The sequence below is a fragment of the Somniosus microcephalus genome, chromosome 28 (assembly GCF_052327205.1).
Source record: "Somniosus microcephalus isolate GS21.2 chromosome 28, FLI_Smic_1.0, whole genome shotgun sequence".
NCBI lineage: Eukaryota > Metazoa > Chordata > Chondrichthyes > Squaliformes > Somniosidae > Somniosus > Somniosus microcephalus.
The window spans coordinates 48,367,156-48,387,146 of NC_141014.1; the positions used below are offsets into that span (position 1 = coordinate 48,367,156).

General features: G+C 44.9%; 2 protein-coding genes across 3 annotated transcripts in view; both read right to left on the reverse strand.

Moving 5' to 3' along the window:
• The window catches only part of LOC147099792 (ferritin heavy chain, oocyte isoform-like), a 346,456-nt gene that overhangs the window by 318,156 nt on the left and 8,309 nt on the right, over positions 1–19,991 (reverse strand). The gene's annotated exons all lie outside the window — the stretch shown is intronic.
• LOC147099805 (ferritin heavy chain-like) lies at positions 7,615–11,771 on the reverse strand. Of its 2 annotated transcripts, none has more exons than XM_085969126.1 (3): positions 11,668–11,771; positions 9,659–9,784; positions 7,615–9,254 (listed from the first exon to the last, which is right to left on the reverse strand). In XM_085969126.1, exons 1-3 carry the CDS (start codon positions 11,725–11,727, stop codon positions 9,099–9,101), a joined length of 342 nt encoding a protein of 113 aa, XP_085825252.1. In that variant the 5' UTR covers positions 11,728–11,771; the 3' UTR covers positions 7,615–9,098. The 2 variants fall into 2 exon arrangements, with proteins under 2 accessions (XP_085825252.1, XP_085825253.1); XM_085969127.1 differs by having other exon boundaries at positions 11,626–11,771.

Here is a 19,991-nt window from a genome sequence, read left to right on the forward strand (position 1 = left end):
AAAAGCAAGAACAAACCCTATAGATGAGATTAGGAAAAGTGGGAAAAATACACCATACAGCAAGGAAAGAAGATCAAGAACTAAATGTAGGCTGGATAGGGATGTGGTTATAACGATTAGTAATAAGGGTGGTGCTGTTGTTGTTTGGCGAACCGACCTCTACCTAGCGGAAGCTGAACGCCAACTCTCCGACACCTCCTCCTACCTCCCCCTGGACCATGACCCCACTACCGAACATCAAACCACCGTTTCCAAGACTGTCACTGACCTCATCTCCTCTGGAGATCTTCCACCCACGACCACCAATCTCATAGTTCCCCAACCCCGCTTCTACCTCCTTCCCAAGATCCACAAACAGCACTGCCCTGGTAGACCCATCGTTTCAGCCTGTTCTTGCCCCACGGAACTTATCTCTTCCTATCTCGACTCTATCTTTTCTCCCCTTGTCCAGTCTCTTCCCAACTACATCCGCGACTCTTCTGATGCCCTCCACCACTTTAACAGTTTCCAGTTTCCTGGCCCCAACCACCTCCTTTTCACCATGGACGTACAATCCCTCTACACCTCCATCCCCCACCAGGATGGCCTGAGGGCGCTCCACTTCTTCCTTGAACAGAGGCCCGACCAGTCCTCATCCACCACCACCCTCCTCCGCCTGGCTGAACTTGTTCTCACATTGAACAACTTCTCCTTTGACTCCACTCATTTCCTCCAAATTAAAGGTGTTGCTATGGGAACCCGCATGGGTCCTAGCTATGCCTGCCTTTTCGTGGGATATGTGGAGCACTCTTTGTTCCAGTCCTACTCGGGACCCCTCCCTCACCTCTTTTTCCGGTACATTGATGACTGTATCGGTGCCGTTTCCTGCTCTCGCCCTGAGCTAGGCAATTGCATTCACTTTGCCTCCAATTTCCACCCTTCCCTCACCTTCACATGGTCCATCTCTGACTCTTCCCTTCCCTCCTCAACTTCTCCATCTCCATCTCTGGGGATAGGTTATTGACCAACATTCACTACAAGCCCACTGACTCCCACAGCTGCCTGTGTAAGGGGTCGTTTTAACGAGCTTATGGTGTGCTAAATCGGTTTTGATTTTCGCACTACTCGTGAGCGGTTTCGAAGCGCTCCCCCCTCACGGTTCTAGACACTGGGCTTATTGCCAGACAACCTTTGTGTGTTGGCCCAACTCGTGACTCGGAAGACAAATGGTCAGATGAGACAGATTGAGTTTTAAATCAAAACGATCTTTATTTTTGAAAGAGAATGTACACAGAGAAAAATGGCAAGAATAAATGCAGACGAAAAAATAACGTTTCTCACAGAGGACTAAATTATACACTGAGAAAAATAACTTTAAAGCATATAAACAGTTCTAAAATAGCGATAAGCTAAAAGCGGGGGTGAGGGAAGCACACGGACACATCGAGGGATAAATCACACTCCTGACTTACAAATACCCTTAACGTTACAAACCCTCCCGTTACTGAATATACCTCAATTATGTCAGTTAGGTAGAGTTGGGCCTTTATGCTCACCAGAATTTCAAAACCCTTCTGGACCTTGGTACGTCTTGTTACATCTGGAATTTCCGATCTTCCTTATGGGACCGGCTCCTGGACCCTGTTACTTGGTGTCGTCCGGGACCTCCGACCTTCCTTATGGGACCGGCTCCTGGACTCGCTCTCCTGTACAAACTTTGGAAGTCCTCTGAAATCCTCGAGCCGTTTTCTGTTCCGCACGGTCCTCGAACTCCTGATGGTAACTGGACTTGGACTTCACGGTGTGAACCGTCTCCGGAGGAGTCTTCCTTACTCTGGTCGAATCTTAGACTGGCTTGCTGACGATTTACCTGAACGGTTATACTCTTTTCTGGCCCTAATCTTGGCGCCAAATCAACCATTTTCCTTTGTTAAGGTTGCTTTAACAAAAGCAAGCACATTAATTTTAACTGCTTGCAAATTGAACTAATGGGAATCCGATTAGTGTCCCTTCGTTTTTGTGTGCTCAGCAGTTTCTGAGATCGGTTACCGCTTTGCCATAATGGGAATCCGTTTAGTGTCCCTCCGTTTGTGTGTGCTCAGCGGTTTCTGAGATCGGTTACCGCTCTGCCAGCGATTAGCGCACCTCCAGGTGCTAATAGTTTTGTTTACTGCTGTAACCACATTACAAAATCAAAAACAGTAAGGTTCTGGATTCTTCTAATCGATGATGACTCAGACTGCTTTAAGGTACTGTGTGTGTGTCCTTTTGAACTGGGCCATGAGAACTGCCAACTCCATTCTGTGTTCTCACAATGTGGCCACTTCAGGGGCCCTACCCGTATACTGTATTTCATGGATTTTTGAGAAAATCCTACACCTGGACTACACTTCCTCCCACCCCGCCTCCTGTAAGGACTCTATTCCATTCTCCCAGTTTCTCCGTCTCCGCCGTATCTGCTCCAACGATGCCACCTTCCACACCAGTGCTTCTGACATGTCTTCCTTTTTCCTCAACCGAGGATTCCCCTCTACCGTGGTTGACACTGCCCTCGACCGTGTCAGTCCTATCTCCTGCACTTCTGCCCTCAACCCTGCCCCTCCCTCCCGGAACCACGATAGGGTTCCCCTTGTCCTCACCTTTCACCTCACCAGCCTCCACATTCAACGGATCATCCTCCGCCATTTCCGCCACCTTCAATGTCATCCCACCACCAAACGCATCTTCCCCTCCCCTCCCCTTTCAGCATTCTGTAGGGACCGCTCCCTCCGAGACACCCTAGTCCACTCCTCTATCACCCCCAGCACCCCTTCCCCTTCGCCCGGCACCTTCCCGTGCAACCGCAGGAGATGCAACACCTACCCTTATACCTCCCCCCTTCCCACTGTCCCGGGCCCCAAACACCCCTTCCAGGTGAAACAGCGATTTACTTGTACTTCTTGCAATCTAGTATACTGTATTCACTGCTCACGATGTGGTCTCCTCTACACTGGGGAGACCAAACGCAGATTGGGTGACTGCTTTGTGGAACACCTTCATTCAGTCCGTAAGGGTGACCCCGAGCTTCCGGTCGCCTGTCATTTTAATTCACCGCCCCATTCCCACTTAGACCTCACCATCCGCGGGCTCTTGCATTGTTCCACGGAAACCCAGCGTAAACTCGAGGAACAGCACCTCATCTTCCAATTAGGCACTTTACAGACGTCTGGACTCAATATCGAGTTCAACAATTTCAGATCATAACCTCGGCCCCTATTACATTTTTATATATTTTTTTTATCCACACCTTTGTTTTGTGCTCTTCCCCCTTTTTTTCTCTCCCACATGGCAGCTGTTTCTCATTCTGCCAGCGCATTTCACACTGCATCCATTTAATAAATATCTGGAGCCGTCTTTTGTCTCCACTAGTCCTATCACCATCTCATCTCCAATACCTCTTACTGTCTCTTCACTTCCCTTTTGTTCTTTCAACCCCATTTCCCAGCTCCCAAACTGGCCTTTTAATCTGTTTCATTTCCTGTGTTTGCTCCGAGTCCTGATGAAGGGTTTTGAGCCGAAACGTTGACTCAATTTCTCTCTCCATGGATGTTGCCTGGCCTGCTGAGTTTTTCCAGCATTTTCTGTTATTTTGGTTATAATGATTGTTTACTTAATCAAATGAGTAAGGGAATCTTATTGAACCCATAGATTCTGGTTGCAGGGAGCCGCCACCAGCTGCTAGAGCAGAAGCCAGAGAAACACAGGCACATCCAGAGATTGGAGAGCCAGTTCATTCCAGGAGACACCACTAGCAACTTCAATCAATGAATTGCTGCCAGCCAGATGTATGGATGAAGTTGATTGAGACAGGGAAATGTTCTTGGGCCACTAAGATAAGCAAACAGGGATTCCCAGCCTCTCAAATTCAGGAGTTATTCTCATATGCAAGTGTGCAAGTGTTGAACCTTTACTTGTAGCAGTGGTATTCCTGCTGGACACAGCCAGACAATTTTCTTAATGTACTAGAAAAAGCTTTATTACAATGTAACAGCTAATTGATAGGAACAAAGACTCATTCCTCAGCCATGACCAGAGCAGTGTTGTGAATTATTGTAAAGGGGCAAAGAACAGGTCAGGTAATGCCTTACTGTAACCATCCTTTTAAAGCACATGGGTCCAAACAATGAGATTGGCTACCTAACAAGGCACCGAATAAAGTTCAGGCAGGCAGGAAGACTTACTAACCAGTCCGGTGTTGAGCATCATTATATCCAGTCCCCAATCAATTCTATAGCATAAACCCCAATTACATGGTTCCCCCACCATGTTGTGTCACTTAAGGAAAACAGGTTCAATACACAATAGTTTTTATTTGCAGAAATGCTTTGTACAGCTCACAATCAAATCCTCACACCACAGATCACTCAATATACAGGTTGGTGTGCTCACAGTATAGAATATAGTCCTGCAGTAAATTCAGTCACTCTCCCCCAGGCTGTGCTTGTCAAACAGGTACTCTCCCATGCCATTCTCAGGGGCTCCCAGTCTCTTCAGGTTGGTGATGTGATCTCCAAGCTTCTTGATCATCTTCACTTGCTCATCCAAGTAGTGGGTCTCCAGGAAGTCACACAACTGGAAAAATAGAAACCAGTCAATACAAACAGATCAAGGATAACACGGAGGAATCATTCCACATCTTCTCCTGGATTGGATGGTTGGCACAAGTAGAGCACTTGGTGGATTTTGCCCCAAGTTAGATTATTGCACATTACAAATTCTTTAGTTCAGGATTGGATCCAAAACTCTTTTACATACATTTTAATGCTTCAGATACTGGGCTGTCCGTGGCACAAGTTTAGTGATCAAGTCTACAGTATGTGATCTAGATCCTCAAAAAAAAAATAGGGCTCGTTAAAATCTCTGCAATTGACAAATAGGCCTACTGGAGATCAAAATATTATCAACATTTGCATTAAATGGCAGATGAAGCCTCAGCCATTGTCCTCAAACACATCTGAAGCCTCATAGTTGCAACATTAGGAACTTACATGAGGGTCTGTCCTCTCAGTGGACAGTTTGTGCTGGTTAACAGCAGTCTGGCTATCCTTGTGATAGTTTTGACACACTTGTGAATCCATCCTGCTTTCTCTGGGTAACTCCTGATAAAGGGCCTTCCTCCTATCTATATACTCCTGGTCAACAGCTGTCTTTAATAAAGGGCAGGGTACCCAGACGATGAGTGACAATTTTCAGTCTCAGACCATCAATCAACAACGAGGAAGGGAGATGAGGCCCAGAACCCATGAGAACATTGAAGGATGAGCATCATTGGCTGACAATTTAATAAGCATCCTATTGCTTTGACTTGTTTGAAACGAACATTTAACAGTGAGGATTCAAATCTTCACAAGCACGGGTTTAAAATAGAAATTTGATCTTCTGTTTGCAATTTATTGGTCGGTACTAATTGTGGGAAGTCCCCGGAGTTTGTTACTTGCTGGTGGCTATGGGCTTGCTACAACATCCAAATAGATCAGTCCTCAGTGAGTCTGCAAACCCATCTCTCAACAATGAGCCAGGTGAACAGAAAGTGGGTGTGAGCAATGTGTCAAGCACACGTTCCCAGATACTCCATCACTTTTAGGGTTCGTGAGCACATCAACTGGAAACTGGAAGGGATCATGTAGGATGTTTAGTTCTTGGTTTATTCTCATGGAATTGAAAAATACACAGTACATATTTGAAAAAAATGTTTGTGTATCTGAGGCTGCACCTTTTCCACCAGCACATTTGTTGGCTTTTATCATTTTACCCAGAGTACGAACTGTGGTAAGTCCGGTCTCTGCCAGAGGTTCAATGGCAGGAACTACTGAGGCAACAACTACAACAAGAAACCACATCTGTATAGTGCCCAGAAAACATCGCAAAGCACTTTACATAGCCGAGACACAGATCAAGTGTTCAGACATTTTGAAGAGACAGGTCAAGTACTGGAGGAATTTTGAGAGCCGTCTGTAGGCATGGTCAGAAATGAAGGTTTTTAAATGCTGGGGGAGAAGGAACAAGATGAAGAGATGTAGGAAGAGCACTCCAGAGGGTGGGGCCAAGATGATCACTCCTCTGCCAACAAGTGAAGAACAAAGGAGGGGGCACTGAACAGGAGTTCAGAGTCAGGACTGTAGGGTGCAGGCTGGGAGGCAGGGAAGATCGGGCAAAGTCATGGAAGGATTTGTAAACAAGGAGTTTTGAATTTGTTTTGCATTGGGAGCCAAGGAAACACAGTGAAGACTGGGACAATATCCAGGTGAGACTCAGGACAGGGCAGGAGATGCATGGCATATGTTGAACATGTTGGGGTTTGTAGAGGTGGCATTCGGGAGGGTGATTGAGAAGTTGAGCGTCTTCCTAATGTTCAACTGGAGGACGTTCTGCTTCATCCAAAACTTGATGTCAGATCGGAGTCTGTTAAGATGGCAGATTGGGGAATTGAGTGTTGTGGTGGTGATGGAGACGTAGAGTTCGGTGTCAGCTACGTATGTTTGGAAACTGACATGTCTGTTGATAATGTTTCCAAAGGGCAGCACGTGAATGAGGAAAAGGGGGCCAAAAATAGAATGTTGTAACTCCTGAAGTGATTGTGTAGGGGTGGGCGGAGAAACGGTGGCTGGATACTGGCTCCATTGGGACAAGAGGGAGTGGAACCCCTCGCGGGCCGTTCTCCGAAGGTGGACCGCCGAGAAGGGATGGTGGAGGAGCACGGACTATTCAGCTGTGTTGGACGCTGCAGAGAAGTTAAGGAAGAGAAGGAGTGGCGCATTGTGGTTGCAGTATCAAAGGTTGTCATCGGAGATTTTGATTAGAGCTGGCCTAGTACCGGGCAGAAGACAGGTTGTACGTGGAGGATGGAAAGAGAGAGAACCGACAACGCTGAGTATGTAGAGAGGAGAACTCTCGACCTTTTCTGTATTTAGAAAGTTTGCTGCAGCGATCAATTTCTTATTTTAGTTCAGATGCAGGAAGGAAATGCTAATAAGGAGAGAGAAAGTGTTTGGTAGCAGTAGAACGCAGAACCAGTTATGCAAGTGAGCTTTATTGAGGTCTGATTGAGGGATGGATTTGTGCTGAGAATCCAGACATTGTGTGCGCTGCTGAATAATGAGAGTTATAGGCGCTGAAATAAACAGAAGAAACCCTATAGATGAGGTTAGGAAAAGTGGGACAGATACAGCAGGGGAAGAGGATCAAGAACTAAATCTAGGCTGGATAGGGATGTGTTTATAATTGTTTACTGAAACAAAGCAGCATAGATTCTGGTTGTAAGGAGCCTCTGAAGAGATAATTACTACTCCTAGCCCCTTTCGGGCTACCCCAGGTCAGACGTATTCCTCAGACATTCACTTTCAACTAAAGTTTGAGGTAGCCGAATCCTAAAGATGCTTAATTGGGTCTAAAGGTCCAGACTATCCCTCCCTAAAGGAAAGGAACAACTTGAAAATGTTACCGTCCTCCAGATAGCACTTTTAATAAGTTTAGCTAGACTGTAACGTTCCGGATATTATGAGGGTCCGGCAAACTCCCCCAGAATTCTGCAACTCCTCACCAAAGAGCATACAGAGATTGAGTTCGCGAGTTTTTGATACAGAATTCTTGAGACAATTCTAAAAATATATAGATTTATTAAAGAACCGACATGTAATTTACAGTTGGTGAGACAATCGCAACATTAACAGTTCCAAAAAAGAGAAAGCTAACAATCTTATCAGTGAACCTTACACTCAAATCTTAACTTCACTACAGTTTTACAGTTCTTAAAGTCCTATTCAGGATATCCACTAAAATCAAATACCTTTGATCCCTGAGGTACAAAGAGTTGTCGACTTACAGAGCCACCTCTGAAGCCAAAAATCGCTTTGCCCGATTACAGTGATTTGAGAGTTGAATATTTATACCCTTTTCTAGTGGTATTTCTTTTAAGGTTTTCTGCTGATGTAAGCTAATTATCTCTAGTCATTTTTCTGCTGACCCCTGCAATTCTTAGTCACCTCAGCGGGTAGCATTACAGAATTATGCCTCCTCTCTTGGTGTTCTAAGTTTACCATAAAAAATGGTGTTACAGCAGGTGTGTTTTTCATTGTCATTTTTACAAAGGCAGAATTTCTTACTTTTATGTGCTTCTTTACAAAGTGTAAATTAGAACACCTTGTCCAGGGTGAACCATTGTTTCATTCCAAAAGGTTCAGGCTACCAGAGCCATTAACCTTCTCTTTCAATAAGTTTATTGACTCAGTGTCAACAACTATCTCCTCTCTATAGCCAGAATGCTTTCACAGCTTTTTCATAGTTAGGGTTCTAGTTTTCCAAACTCAGTTTGTTATGTTTTAATAAGGCCAGAATGCTTTCAAAAGATAGTGTATTTTCCTGAATAGGATATATGGCTTATTCCTTCACACCAGAAGCAGGTGTGGGAGCAAAGGCCAGAGAGATACAGGCACAGCTGGAGACTGGAAAGCCAGTTCATTAATTGAAGACACCATTAGCAACTTGAATCCATACATTGCTGTTAGCCAGATGCATGGACAACACTGATTGCAACAGGAAAATGTTCTTCACCACTACAATTAGTAACAGGGATTCCCAGCCTCTCAAATGCAGGAGTTATTCTCATATGCAAGTATGTGATTGTTGAACCATTAGTGTCAGTGGTTTTCCTTCTTTATACAGCTTCACCATTCCCTTACTGTAATACAAAAAATGCTATACGTTGTAATAGATAGGAATAAAGATACATTCTCATCCAGGGCAAGAGCAGTGTTATCAAATAGGCCAGGAACTGCCTTATTGTAATCATGTATGAATTGGAAACAGGTACCATTGGCTACCTAGCAAGGCACTAAATAAAGTTCAGTCAGCCAGGAAGGAAGATATTAGCCAGGCAGGTGTTCAGACTCACTATATCCTGTCTCCAATCATTTTTGTAGCATAAACCCAATTTACATAGCTCCCTGCACATGCAGTGTCACTTTAAGGAAGACATTCAATAAAATAGTTTTTATTTACAGCTGCAGCGAGTTACAACAATCCTTCACAGAAATGCTTTGTAGAGCTCAGTCAATATACAGGTTGGGGTGTCTGCAGTAAATTCAGTCACTCTCCCCCAGGGTGTGCTTGTCAAACAGGTACTCTCCCATGCTAGTCTCAGGGGCTCTCAGTCTCTTCAAGTTGGTGATGTGATCTCCTAGGTTCTTGATCATCTTCACTTGTTCATCCAAGTAGTAGGTCTCCAGGAAGTCACACAACTGGAAAAAGGAAAGAGAAACCAGTCAGTACAGACAACAGATCAGGGATAATGCTGAGGAATTGTTCCAACTGCCCAGTCCAGGAGATGTGGTACAAGTGCACTTGGTTGATTTTTGCCCCAGGTTAGATTACAGCACATGACAAATTCATCAGTTAGTTTAGAATTGGAGCCAGAACACCTTCACATACATTTTAATGCTTCAGATACTAGGTTGCCCCTGGGACAAGTTTAGCGATCAAGTCTACAGTCTGATCTAGAGCTTCAAAAAAGGGCTTGTTGAAATCACTGCAATTGACAAACTACTGGATAGGGAGAGCTTTAATAGTTGCATTAAATGGCACAAAGCCTCAGCCATCATCCTCAAACACCTGCAGCTTCATAGTTGGAACATTAGGAACTTACATGAGGGTCTGTCCTCTCCGTGGAGAGTTTGTGCAGATCCAGCAGACTCTGGTTGACATTCTTCTCCAGCTGCAGAGCTCTCTGCATTGCTTCCAGGCCATTGCTCCACTCATCCTGCTCTGGTTTCTGAACAGGAAAAAAGGAAATCTCAATTGAGTTACAATGTATGAAATTGAAGGACAATCTACATAAAGGGCTAAAAGGCAACTCTAATGGCCAAATATTTTATCACACCTGTGAATAGCAATTACTGAATTATGTAGTCAAATGAAAGACAATTCCTGCACAAGCAATGTTTTCCTCAAAGATCTGATGAGTGGCCTCCTGTATGGTGACCTCTCAGGCAGAAGCCCATTCTTTCTGATCATCCATATACTTTGATCATCCTAGTTCCATCAGTTTAGTGACCCAAACCAAGATCAAGAGTACACGAACTCACCTGGATCAATTCATACCTGGCCAAGTATTGGCTTACTCTCCTCAATACTAGCAATTTTACTCAGATTAACCTCACTGGCTTTTGAGAATTGATGGGTGTCATGTCAAGCTAACTATTTAAATAATGAGGAAACTTTGTAATAAAGCAAACTAATTGTATCACAGGCAACCCCTCCTTAGTTAAATCCAACTTTGATGTCCTCCAAGATGATTCGGCCTCCACGCCAATTCTGGAATTGCATCAGTTTCTCAGCATCCTCGTGTTTCTCATGTGACTGCTCCTTGAAGAACTCAGCAAAGTGACGCAGGGCAACATCATCCCTGTCAAAGTAATAGGACTGTGGAGAATCAAGAAAAGCAGGTCACACCTAGATCTTTTAGTGTCATGGCACCTACATCAGTTTAAACTATATGAAGTCAACATTAATATTTTGTATAATCAACTAGTGCTTTTGCTAGAAAAAGTTGTTTGTGAAAACTTGCAAGATTTCACTTATTCCATTAAGAGCTTATTGCTCCCTCTGGCAGCAGCTAAACATGTTAATTAAGAGGCTAAGAAGATAGTCAAGATTTGAAGTTTCATCTGAGCACAGTTTTAGGAATGGTACCCAGTAATATTCATTAATTGTAGAGGATTTCCCCTTCACCAGTTTCTCACTATGTATTGAAGCAAAGACCGAGTCGGGACTGGTCCCTCTCCACCACTACAACTTGGATAGAAGGTCATAAACAGAATTTCTGCCACAGTTCAGGCAAAATTACAGAAGCAGAGTGGGAGCAGCGCCAAGAAAATTCCCAGCTAGTGCAGTGAGGTTAGCAGTAGACAAAAGCCACTGAAATGCTCAAGTCTCTGGAAACAGACCTAATCACCAACACTTGGCCAGTACTGCTACTCCAGAAAGGGGAACATCTGACCAACCAGCATTTTATTGGCTAGTCAACCCATTAGGAGAATTTTTTTAAATTCAAAGTGGGGATGTGATACCACCTTCTACATGCAAAGAGGAGACTAGACAGACACCAAGCACCATAGAAAGATTCCAGAGATAACTGAATAGACAAGATCTAGCTTGGAGAGCACCAGACTGGAGGATGAAGATGATTTGGCAAGTCCAAGACAGCTGAAGATTTAAGAGTCAGAAGGGTGGGATACAGGGCTAGAGAATATTGCAGAAGCTGGGTGGGGTAACACCATGGCCAGATCTACAAGAGAAAGACAAGGATTCTGAAATAAATTTTATTCAGAGAAATGGACAGCATATAAATAGCTGTTCCAGAATACTTCTACTGCAAATTCATGTAATCTAGGAACATTAGTCAAATTAGGATTTAAACCCCTCAAGAGTGGAACTACAACAAGGGAGAATATTCATGAGCTGCACAAGAAATAAATGTCCCACAATTTAGATTGAAACATTTTGTAGTGTAGAAGCAATGTAGTGAGAGAGAGAGCAATTCTACCAAACTAGAATTTAACAACTTCGCATTACTCAATCTTCATGAAGGGGTCAACAAGAACCAAAGCTCACCATGGAGAGCTAAACATAGGAGGAATAGAGCTCCATGTTGACCTGCTTGTTGACAGCATCCTCACAGTCCTTGTGATAGTTCTGACGCATTTGGGAGGCCATCTTAACTCTTCCTGTTACAAAGCACTGAACTCAAACTCCACTGTAGTAACAACCTAACCTCTACCCTCACAAGCTCCTGCATTTCAACAGGGTCTGGCATGATCAATGATGATTGACAATCCCTGTGAGCCAGTCAGGATCTTCCATCAATCCAGGCACCAATTAACAAAGGAGAGGGGGCGGTGTGTGATACCCAGAGCCAATCAGAGCTTTGGAATACAGAGGTTTGGATGATTATTCTGTGATGTCATTGCTGTTGGTTTCTTTGACTTTCCTCAAACTGAATTTGAAAGCGTCTCTGTTCTCAGAATCAGAGTTTCACAACATATCTCAAAGAGCTCGATGAAATTCCACCCTACAGATGGTGTCGAGCACAGCCGGCTCTAAGTTAACCCGTCTCTCGGAGAATTGATGGGCATCTCGGTGGGTCCAGAATGAGTCCGTGATACCAAGGTTCACAATGTTGACCACAATAGATTGAAAGAGACTGACCTACACCAGTCAGTCTGCAGTGGATCTGCAAAGCAGCCCACAACGAGTTGGGGAAATGGAAAGTGGATCAGTGGGGAGCTTCAGACAGAATCTGTTGCTCCGTCACTGTAAAGTGCGATGTGGAGTTTTATCCCCATGAAATTTAAGAGCTGTAAAGTCCTGTGGTTAGTTTGCACTGTTTCCTCATCTCCTGCAAACCCCGGGTCTGTTTTGAGGAATGGTTTTATACCAGAAAGGTCAAGTGTCTCGTGTTTTCTCGACCGATGCTGCCTGACCTGCTGAGTGTCTCCAGCGTTTTCTGTTTTTCTTTGAGATTTCCAGTATCATAGAGTCATAGAGTAATACAGCACGGATAGAGGCCCTCGGCCCATCGTGTCCGCGCCGGCCATCAAGCCCTGTCTAATCTAATCCCATATTCCAGCATTTGTTCCGTAGCCTTGTATGCTATGGCATTTCAAGTGCTCATCCAAATGCTTCTTAAATGTTGTGAGGGTTTCTGCCTCCACAACCCTTTCAGGCAGTGAGTTCCAGACTCCAACCACCCTCTGGGTGAAAAAGTTCTTTCTCAAATCCCCTCTAAACCTCCCGCCCTTTACCTTGAATCTATGCCCCCTAGTTATTGACCCCTCTACTAAGGGAAAAAGCTCCTCAGCATCCATCCTATCTATGCCCCTCATCATTTTGTACACCTCAATCATGTCCCCCCTCAGCCTCCTCTGCTCCAAGGAAAACAAACCCAATCTGCCCAGTCTCTCTTCATAGCTGAAGCGCTCCAGCCCTGGTAACATCCTGGTGAACCTCCTCTGCACCCTCTCTAACGCGATCACATCCTTCCTGTAGTGTGGCGACCAGAACTGCACACAGTATTCCAGCTGTGGCCTAACCAGTGTTTTATACAGCTCCATCATAACCTCCTTGCTCTTATATTCAATGCCTCGGCTAATGAAGGCAAGTATCCCATATGCCTTTTTTACCACCTTATCCACCTGTTCCGCCGCCTTCAGGGATCTGTGTACTTGCACACCCAGATCCCTCTGACCCTCCGTCTTGCCTAGGGTCTTTCCATTCATTGTGTATTCCCTTGCCTTGTTAGTCCCCCCAAAGTGCATCACCTCGCACTTTTCCGGGTTAAATTCCATTTGCCACTGTTCCGCCCATCTGACCAACCCATCTATATCGTCCTGCAGACTGAGGCTACCCTCCTCGCTATTTACCACCCTACCAATTTTTGTATCATCCGCGAACTTACTGATCATACCCTTTACATTCATATCCAAGTCATTAATGTAGACCACAAACAGCAAGGGACCCAGCACCGATCCCTGTGGTACCCCACTGGCCACAGGCTTCCAGTCACAAAAACAACCTTCGACCATCACCCTCTGCCTTCTGCCACTAAGCCAGTTTTGTATCCAATGTGCCAAGGCACCCTGGATTCCATGGGCTCTTACCTTCTTGACCAGTCTCCTGTGCGGGACTTTATCGAAGGCCTTACTGAAATCCATCTATACCACATCCACTGCGTTACCCTCATCCACACACCTAGTCACCCCCTCAAAAAATTCAATCAAATTAGTCAGACATGATCTTCCCTTGACAAAGCCATGTTGACTATCCCTGATTAATCCTTGCCTCTCCAAGTGGAGACAAATTTTGTCCCTCAGAATTTTTTCCAAGAATTTTCCTACCACTGATGTTAGGCTCACTGGCCTGTAGTTCCCCGGTTTTTCCCTACTACCCTTCTTGAATAATGGTACTACATTAGCGGTTCTCCAGTCCTCTGGCACATCCCCTGTGGCCAGAGAGGTCCTGAATATATATGTTAGAGCCCCCGCAATCTCTTCCTTTGCCTCACCCAGCAGCCTGGGATACATTTCATTCGGGCCTGGGGATTTATCCATTTTTAGGCCAGCTAAAACCGCCAATACCTCCTCCCTCTCGATGTTAATATGTTCGAGCATATCACAGTCCCCCCGCCCTATTTCTATGTCTACATCGTCCTTCTCCATCGTGAAAACAGATGCAAAAAATTCATTTAGAACCCCTCCTACATCTTCCGGCTCCGCACACAGATTGCCACTTTTGTCCCTAATGGGCCCTATTTTTTCCCTAGTTATCCTCTTACCCTTAATATACTTATAAAACATCTTAGGATTTTCCTTTATTTTGCTCGCCAGTGTTATTTCATGGCCCCTCCTTGATCTCCTAATTTCTTTTTTAAGTATCCCCCTGCACTTTTTGCACTCCTCTAGGGCTTCCTCCGTCTTTAGCCTTTTGTATCTACCAAAAGCCCTCCTTTTTTTCCTAATCCATTCTCGTATATCCCCTGACATCCAAGGTTCCCTGTGGTTTTTGGAACCACTCTTGACCTTTACGGGAACATGTTGCCATTGTATGATCTCAATCTCCCTTCTGAAAGCCTCCCATTGCTCCGATGCGGATTTTCCTACAAGTAGCTGATCCCAGTCCATTTTGGCCAGATCCTGCCTTATCCTATTAAAATCGGCCTTCCCCCAATTTAGAACCTTTATTTCCGGCCCATCCCTGTCCTTTTCCATGACCACCTTAAATCTTACCATATTATGGTCACTATCACCAAAGTGCTCACCTACTAGCACTTTTTCCACTTGGCCGGCCACACTCCCTAGAATTAGGTCCAGAACCGCCCCCTCTCTTGTAGGACTTTCTACATGCTGGCTCAAGAAGCTCTCCTGGATGCACTTTAAGAATTCTACACACTCTGAGCCTTTCACACTCTGACTATCCCAGTTAATATTGGGGAAGTTGAAATCCCCCATTATTATTACCCTATTATTTGCACATTTCTCTGAGATTTGCCTACATATCTGTTCCTCTATCTCCCCCTGACTGTTTGGAGGCCTATAGTACACTCCCAGCAAAGTGCTTGCCCCCTTTTTGTTTTTAAGCTCCACCCATATGGCCTCATTAGAGGAACCTGCTAATATATCATTCCTCCTTACTGCAGTAATTGACTCCTTAATTAATATTGCGACACCCCCTCCTCTTATACCTCCCCCTCTGTCTCGCCTGAAGATTCTGTACCCCGGAATATTGAGCTGCCAGTCTTGCCCCTCCCTCAACCATGTCTCCGTGATAGCAACAATAACATACTCCCATGTGTTTATCAACACCTTCAGTTCATCCACCTTATTTGCAAGACTCCTTGCATTAAAATAGATGCCATCCAGCCTTGCCCTCATATATTTGCCCTGTCTACCAAGCTGACTTGTTTTTTTCTCTATAATTGGCAGCACATCACCCCCTATTTCAGTTCCCCTCTGTATCCCATCCCCCTGTCAAGTTAGCTTAAACCCCCCCCAACAGTGCTAGCAAACCTCCCCGCAAGGATATTTGTCCCGCTCTGGTTCAGGTGCAACCCGTCCGACTTGTACAAGTCCCACCTTTCCCAGAAGCAGGCCCAGTGATCCAGGAAAGTAAAACCCTCCCCCCTACACCAACTCTTTAGCCACGCATTCATCTGCTCTATCCTCCCATTCCTATACTTACTAGCACGTGGCACTGGGAGTAATCCAGAGATTACAACCTTCGAGGTCCTGCTCTTTAATCTGTTACCTAGCTCCCTAAATTCTTGATGCAGGACCTCCTCCCCCTTCCTTCCTATGTCGTTGGTCCCAATGTGGACCACGACCTCTGCCTGCTCACACTCCCCCTTAAGAATGCCCTGTAGCCGCTCAGTGACATCCCAGACCCTGGCCCCAGGGAGGCAACAAACCATCCTGGAGTCACGTTTGCGGCCACAGAAATGCCTATCTGTTCCCCTTACGATAGAATCCCCTACCACTATTGCTCTCCCACTCTTTTTCCTCCCTTTCTGAGCAGCAGAAGTGTCCCTGGTGCCAGGAAGCTGGCTGTTGCTGCCTTCCCCTGGTGAGTCATCCCCCTCAACAGTATCCAACTTGGTATACTTGTTTGAAAGGGGGATGTCCGCAGGGGTTCCCTGCACTTCCTGCCTGCCTCTGTTGCTCCGCCTGATGGTCACCCGCTGTGCAGCCCTACCCTGAGGCGTGAACAACTTGCTAAATGTGCTATCCACGACCCTCTCAGCATCGCGCATGCTCCAAAATTCATCCACCCGCAGCTCGAGCGCCACAATGCGGTCTACAAGTAGCTGCAGTTGGATGCATTTCCCGCACACATGGTCGTCAGGGACACTGGCAGCGTCCCTGATTTCCCACATGGAGCAAGAGGAGCAGAACACGGGTCTGAACTCTCCTGCCATGACTTACTCCTTTAATTAATCTAAAAAATTATTCAATACCCCAGTTACAGGTATACTCTAGGGCGCTTTATTTACCAACTGTCCCCACTACGCCAGAGACCCTAGAAATTTAACACCACAGAAGTCAAACTTGTATTGAAAAGAAATACTCACCAACCAATCACTTACCTGCTCCCTGGTGACGTCACACTCTGATTACTTTTTACCTCTCTCCTCTGCTGTTGCTTTGGTATGCCTCAGTATCTGCAGTATTTCGGTTTGTGTTCCTATCCTGTTGTAACTCTGGTCCAACTACCAGGCATTTAATAGGACCACAACACTGTTATGTTCATTAATAACTAGTCGTTTGTATTAAGAACAGCTAGCTTTTGCTAGACACTTTATTGAGCACATGTGGACTAGGTACAGTATCTGTAGAGGCCTCCATCCTGACTGCTGCCTTGTGGGTGGCCTAGTGCATTGTGGGTAGCCCACTCTTATATACATACAGCACCACCTAGTGTATCATTCCAGAATGACAGGTTACTGATCATTACATCCCCCTTTCTTTGAGGTTAAACAAAATCAGTATCAATCAATATCAATCAATAACAACATAAACATCTTCAACAGTCAATACATTTTCAATGTCGTTTTCTTTGTACTCAAAGATTAAGTCTATCAGGCTTTTTCACTTCACGTGTGGATCTTCTCAGCACAGGTAAGTCTGATGTTTTTTCATGAGAGCCTGTATGTGTATTTGTGTTAGATTATTCTGGTGGTGAGTGACAAGATTCAGTTGCGGCATTGCCATCGATTTGCTCTTCGATAGTCTCTTGTGTTTTTAGGAGGGAACGGCGGTTCCTCCTGAGAATATGTCCTTCCTCAGTTCTAACAGTGTATGACCTTGGTCCTACTTCCTCAAGAACTGTAGCTTTCCTGTTCCATGCATCTGGATCCTCAATCCTGACAACATCATCCCTTGTCAATGGTTTCAGAGTTTTGGATGACTTGTCATAGTATGATTTCTGTTTCAGCTTTAACAGTTGAAGTCTCTGTCTCAGTTCCTTACTCTGCTTTTCTTTTGCACAGCAGGGTAGCGTGGTACGCAACTTGCGACCCATTAGGAGTTCAGCAGGCGAAGAACCAGAGTCTAAAGGCGAGGCTCAGTAGCTCAGCAGGGCGAGATAAGGATCAGACTTGCTTTCTGTCGCTTTCTTCAGTAGCTGCTCGAGAACTTGAACACCATTCTCTGCCTTACCATTCGACTGAGCGTACAAAGGACTGGATGTGATGTGTTGAAAGTCATAATGTGCTGCAAACTGTTGCCACTCCTTACAGTTGAAGCACGGACCATTGTCGCTAACGGCAATCCTGGGAATTCCATGTCTGGCGAAGATGGATTTCACATGCATTATGACACTGCTTGCTGTGGTGCTTGAGAGCAGCGCCATCTCAGGATAGTTAGAATAGTAGTCAATCACTATTAGATAGTCTTTACCATTTAAATGAAAAAGGTCCATACCAACCTTTTGCCATGGTGCTGTTGGTATGTCAGCTACTATCATTGGTTCCTTTGCTTGTTTGTTTTGGTGTTTCTGACATGTCTCACATTTGCCTATCATGTTCTCAATGTCCTTATTTATACCAGGCCAATAAACAGTGTCTCTTGCTCTCCTTTTGCATTTTTCAATTCCGAGGTGTCCCTCATGAATCCTTTTGAGCACGTCTTGACATAGAGCCTGTGGAATGACTATTCTGTTCTGTTTTAGTAATAGTCCACTTGCGACACTCGATTCTGACCGTATGTGAAAATATTTTGGACAGGAACCTTTTGGCCAACCATGATGAATGTTCTCTATTACTGTTTGTAATACTGTATCTTTTACTGTTTCTTCTGCTATTTGCTTTGATTTTGTGTCTGACACGGGCAGCGCAGCAGTGACCATACTCACATGAACATCCACGTCTTCTTCAGTAGAGCTCACATGACTCATTGTGGGTGCTCGGGATAGTGCATCTGCTAACACTATGTATTTGCCTGGTGTGCAGATCAGTTCAAAGTCATATCTTTGCAGCTTCATCATGAGTCGTTGAATCCTTGGAGACATCTCATTCAGGTTCTTTTTCATGACGGCAACCAGTGGGCTGTGGTCTGTCTCAACTGTGAAGGTGGGAAGTCCATATATGTAGCCATGAAACTTTTCTAGTCCAACTACCAAGCCTAGACATTCCTTTTCAATCTGGGCGTATCGACACTCAGTATCAGTCATAGACCTGGAGGCATAGGCAACAGGCTTCCAATCTTCACCCTCTGCTTGTAGCAAGACCGCACCTAGGCCATCTTTTGATGCATCTGTTGACACTTTGATTCTTTTTGTTGGGTCAAAGAAGGTGAGTACAGGTGTGGTTGTCAGCACTGTTCTGAGGTTGATCCACTCTTGTTCATGTCTTTCTGTCCATGCGAACTCATTTGTTTTACGTAGCAGGTCTCGCAGACAGGCTGTCTTGGCTGACAAGTTAGGAATGAACTTTCCAATGAAGTTTATCATCCCCATGATGCGTAGCACTCCTTTTTTGTCAGTGGGTCAGTGCATTTTGAGTACGGCGTTTACTTTTTCCATATCTGTCTCTATTCCTTTACCAGATAGATTATCTCCTAGGAAAGTGACTTCCTGGACGCCAAACTGACACTTGGCATTGTTGAGCTTCAGTCCATTCCGGCATATGCTCTGTAGCACTTTAGTCAGTCTCTCATTGTGTTCTTTCAGTGTGGAGCCCCAGATGATGATGTCATCAACATAGACCCGAACTCCTTCCAGACCTTCAATTATGTGTTCCATCGCTCTATGAAAGATTTCAGATGCAGATATTATCCCGAAAGGCATTCTGAGGAAACAATACCTGCCAAATGGTGCGTTGAAGGTACAGTATTTGGTGCTCTCTTCATCCAGTTTTAGTTGCCAAAATCCTTGTGAGGCATCGAGCTTTGTAAAGTATCTGGCACCTGACATTTCACTGGTGATTTCTTCTCGCTTGGGAATCTGGTAGTGTTCACGTTTTATGTTTGCATTTAAGTCCTTTGGATCCATGCATATTCTTAGGTCATTGTTCTTTTTCTTGACACATACCATGGAGTTAACCCAGTCTGTTGGCTCTTCGACTTTCCTGATGACTCCTAGTGTGGTCATTCTGTCCAGTTCATTCTTGAGCCGGTCATGCAGGGGTGCTGGAACTCTTCGTGGAGCATGTACCACTGGCTGAGCATTCTCCTTTAGCTGGATCTTGTAAGTGAATGGTAGAACTCCAAATCCTTTAAACACATCCTGGAAATTATTCACTACAGAATCCACCGAGTCATCTGGTCTGCTTATGGCACAGTTTATACGGTAGACTCTCTTGACCAGTTCTAAGTCCTCACAAGCTTTGTCACCCAGTAGTGAATCAAGTCCTTCAGCCACAACAGAAACCATGAGATGATGCACTTTGTCTTTGACTGTCACTTTAAGTCTGCATACACCTAAGCTATCTA

Excerpts from the sequence above, each read along its gene's own strand:
- LOC147099805 (XM_085969126.1), bottom strand. The coding sequence starts at position 11,727 with ATGGCCTCCCAAATGCGTCAGAACTATCACAAGGACTGTGAGGATGCT. Across the intron at positions 9,785-11,667 it reads AGGATGCTGTCAACAAGCAG|AAACCAGAGCAGGATGAGTG; the intron begins GTCAACATGGAG and ends TTTCCTGTTCAG. Across the intron at positions 9,255-9,658 it reads CGGAGAGGACAGACCCTCAT|TTGTGTGACTTCCTGGAGAC; the intron begins GTAAGTTCCTAA and ends TCCTTTTTCCAG.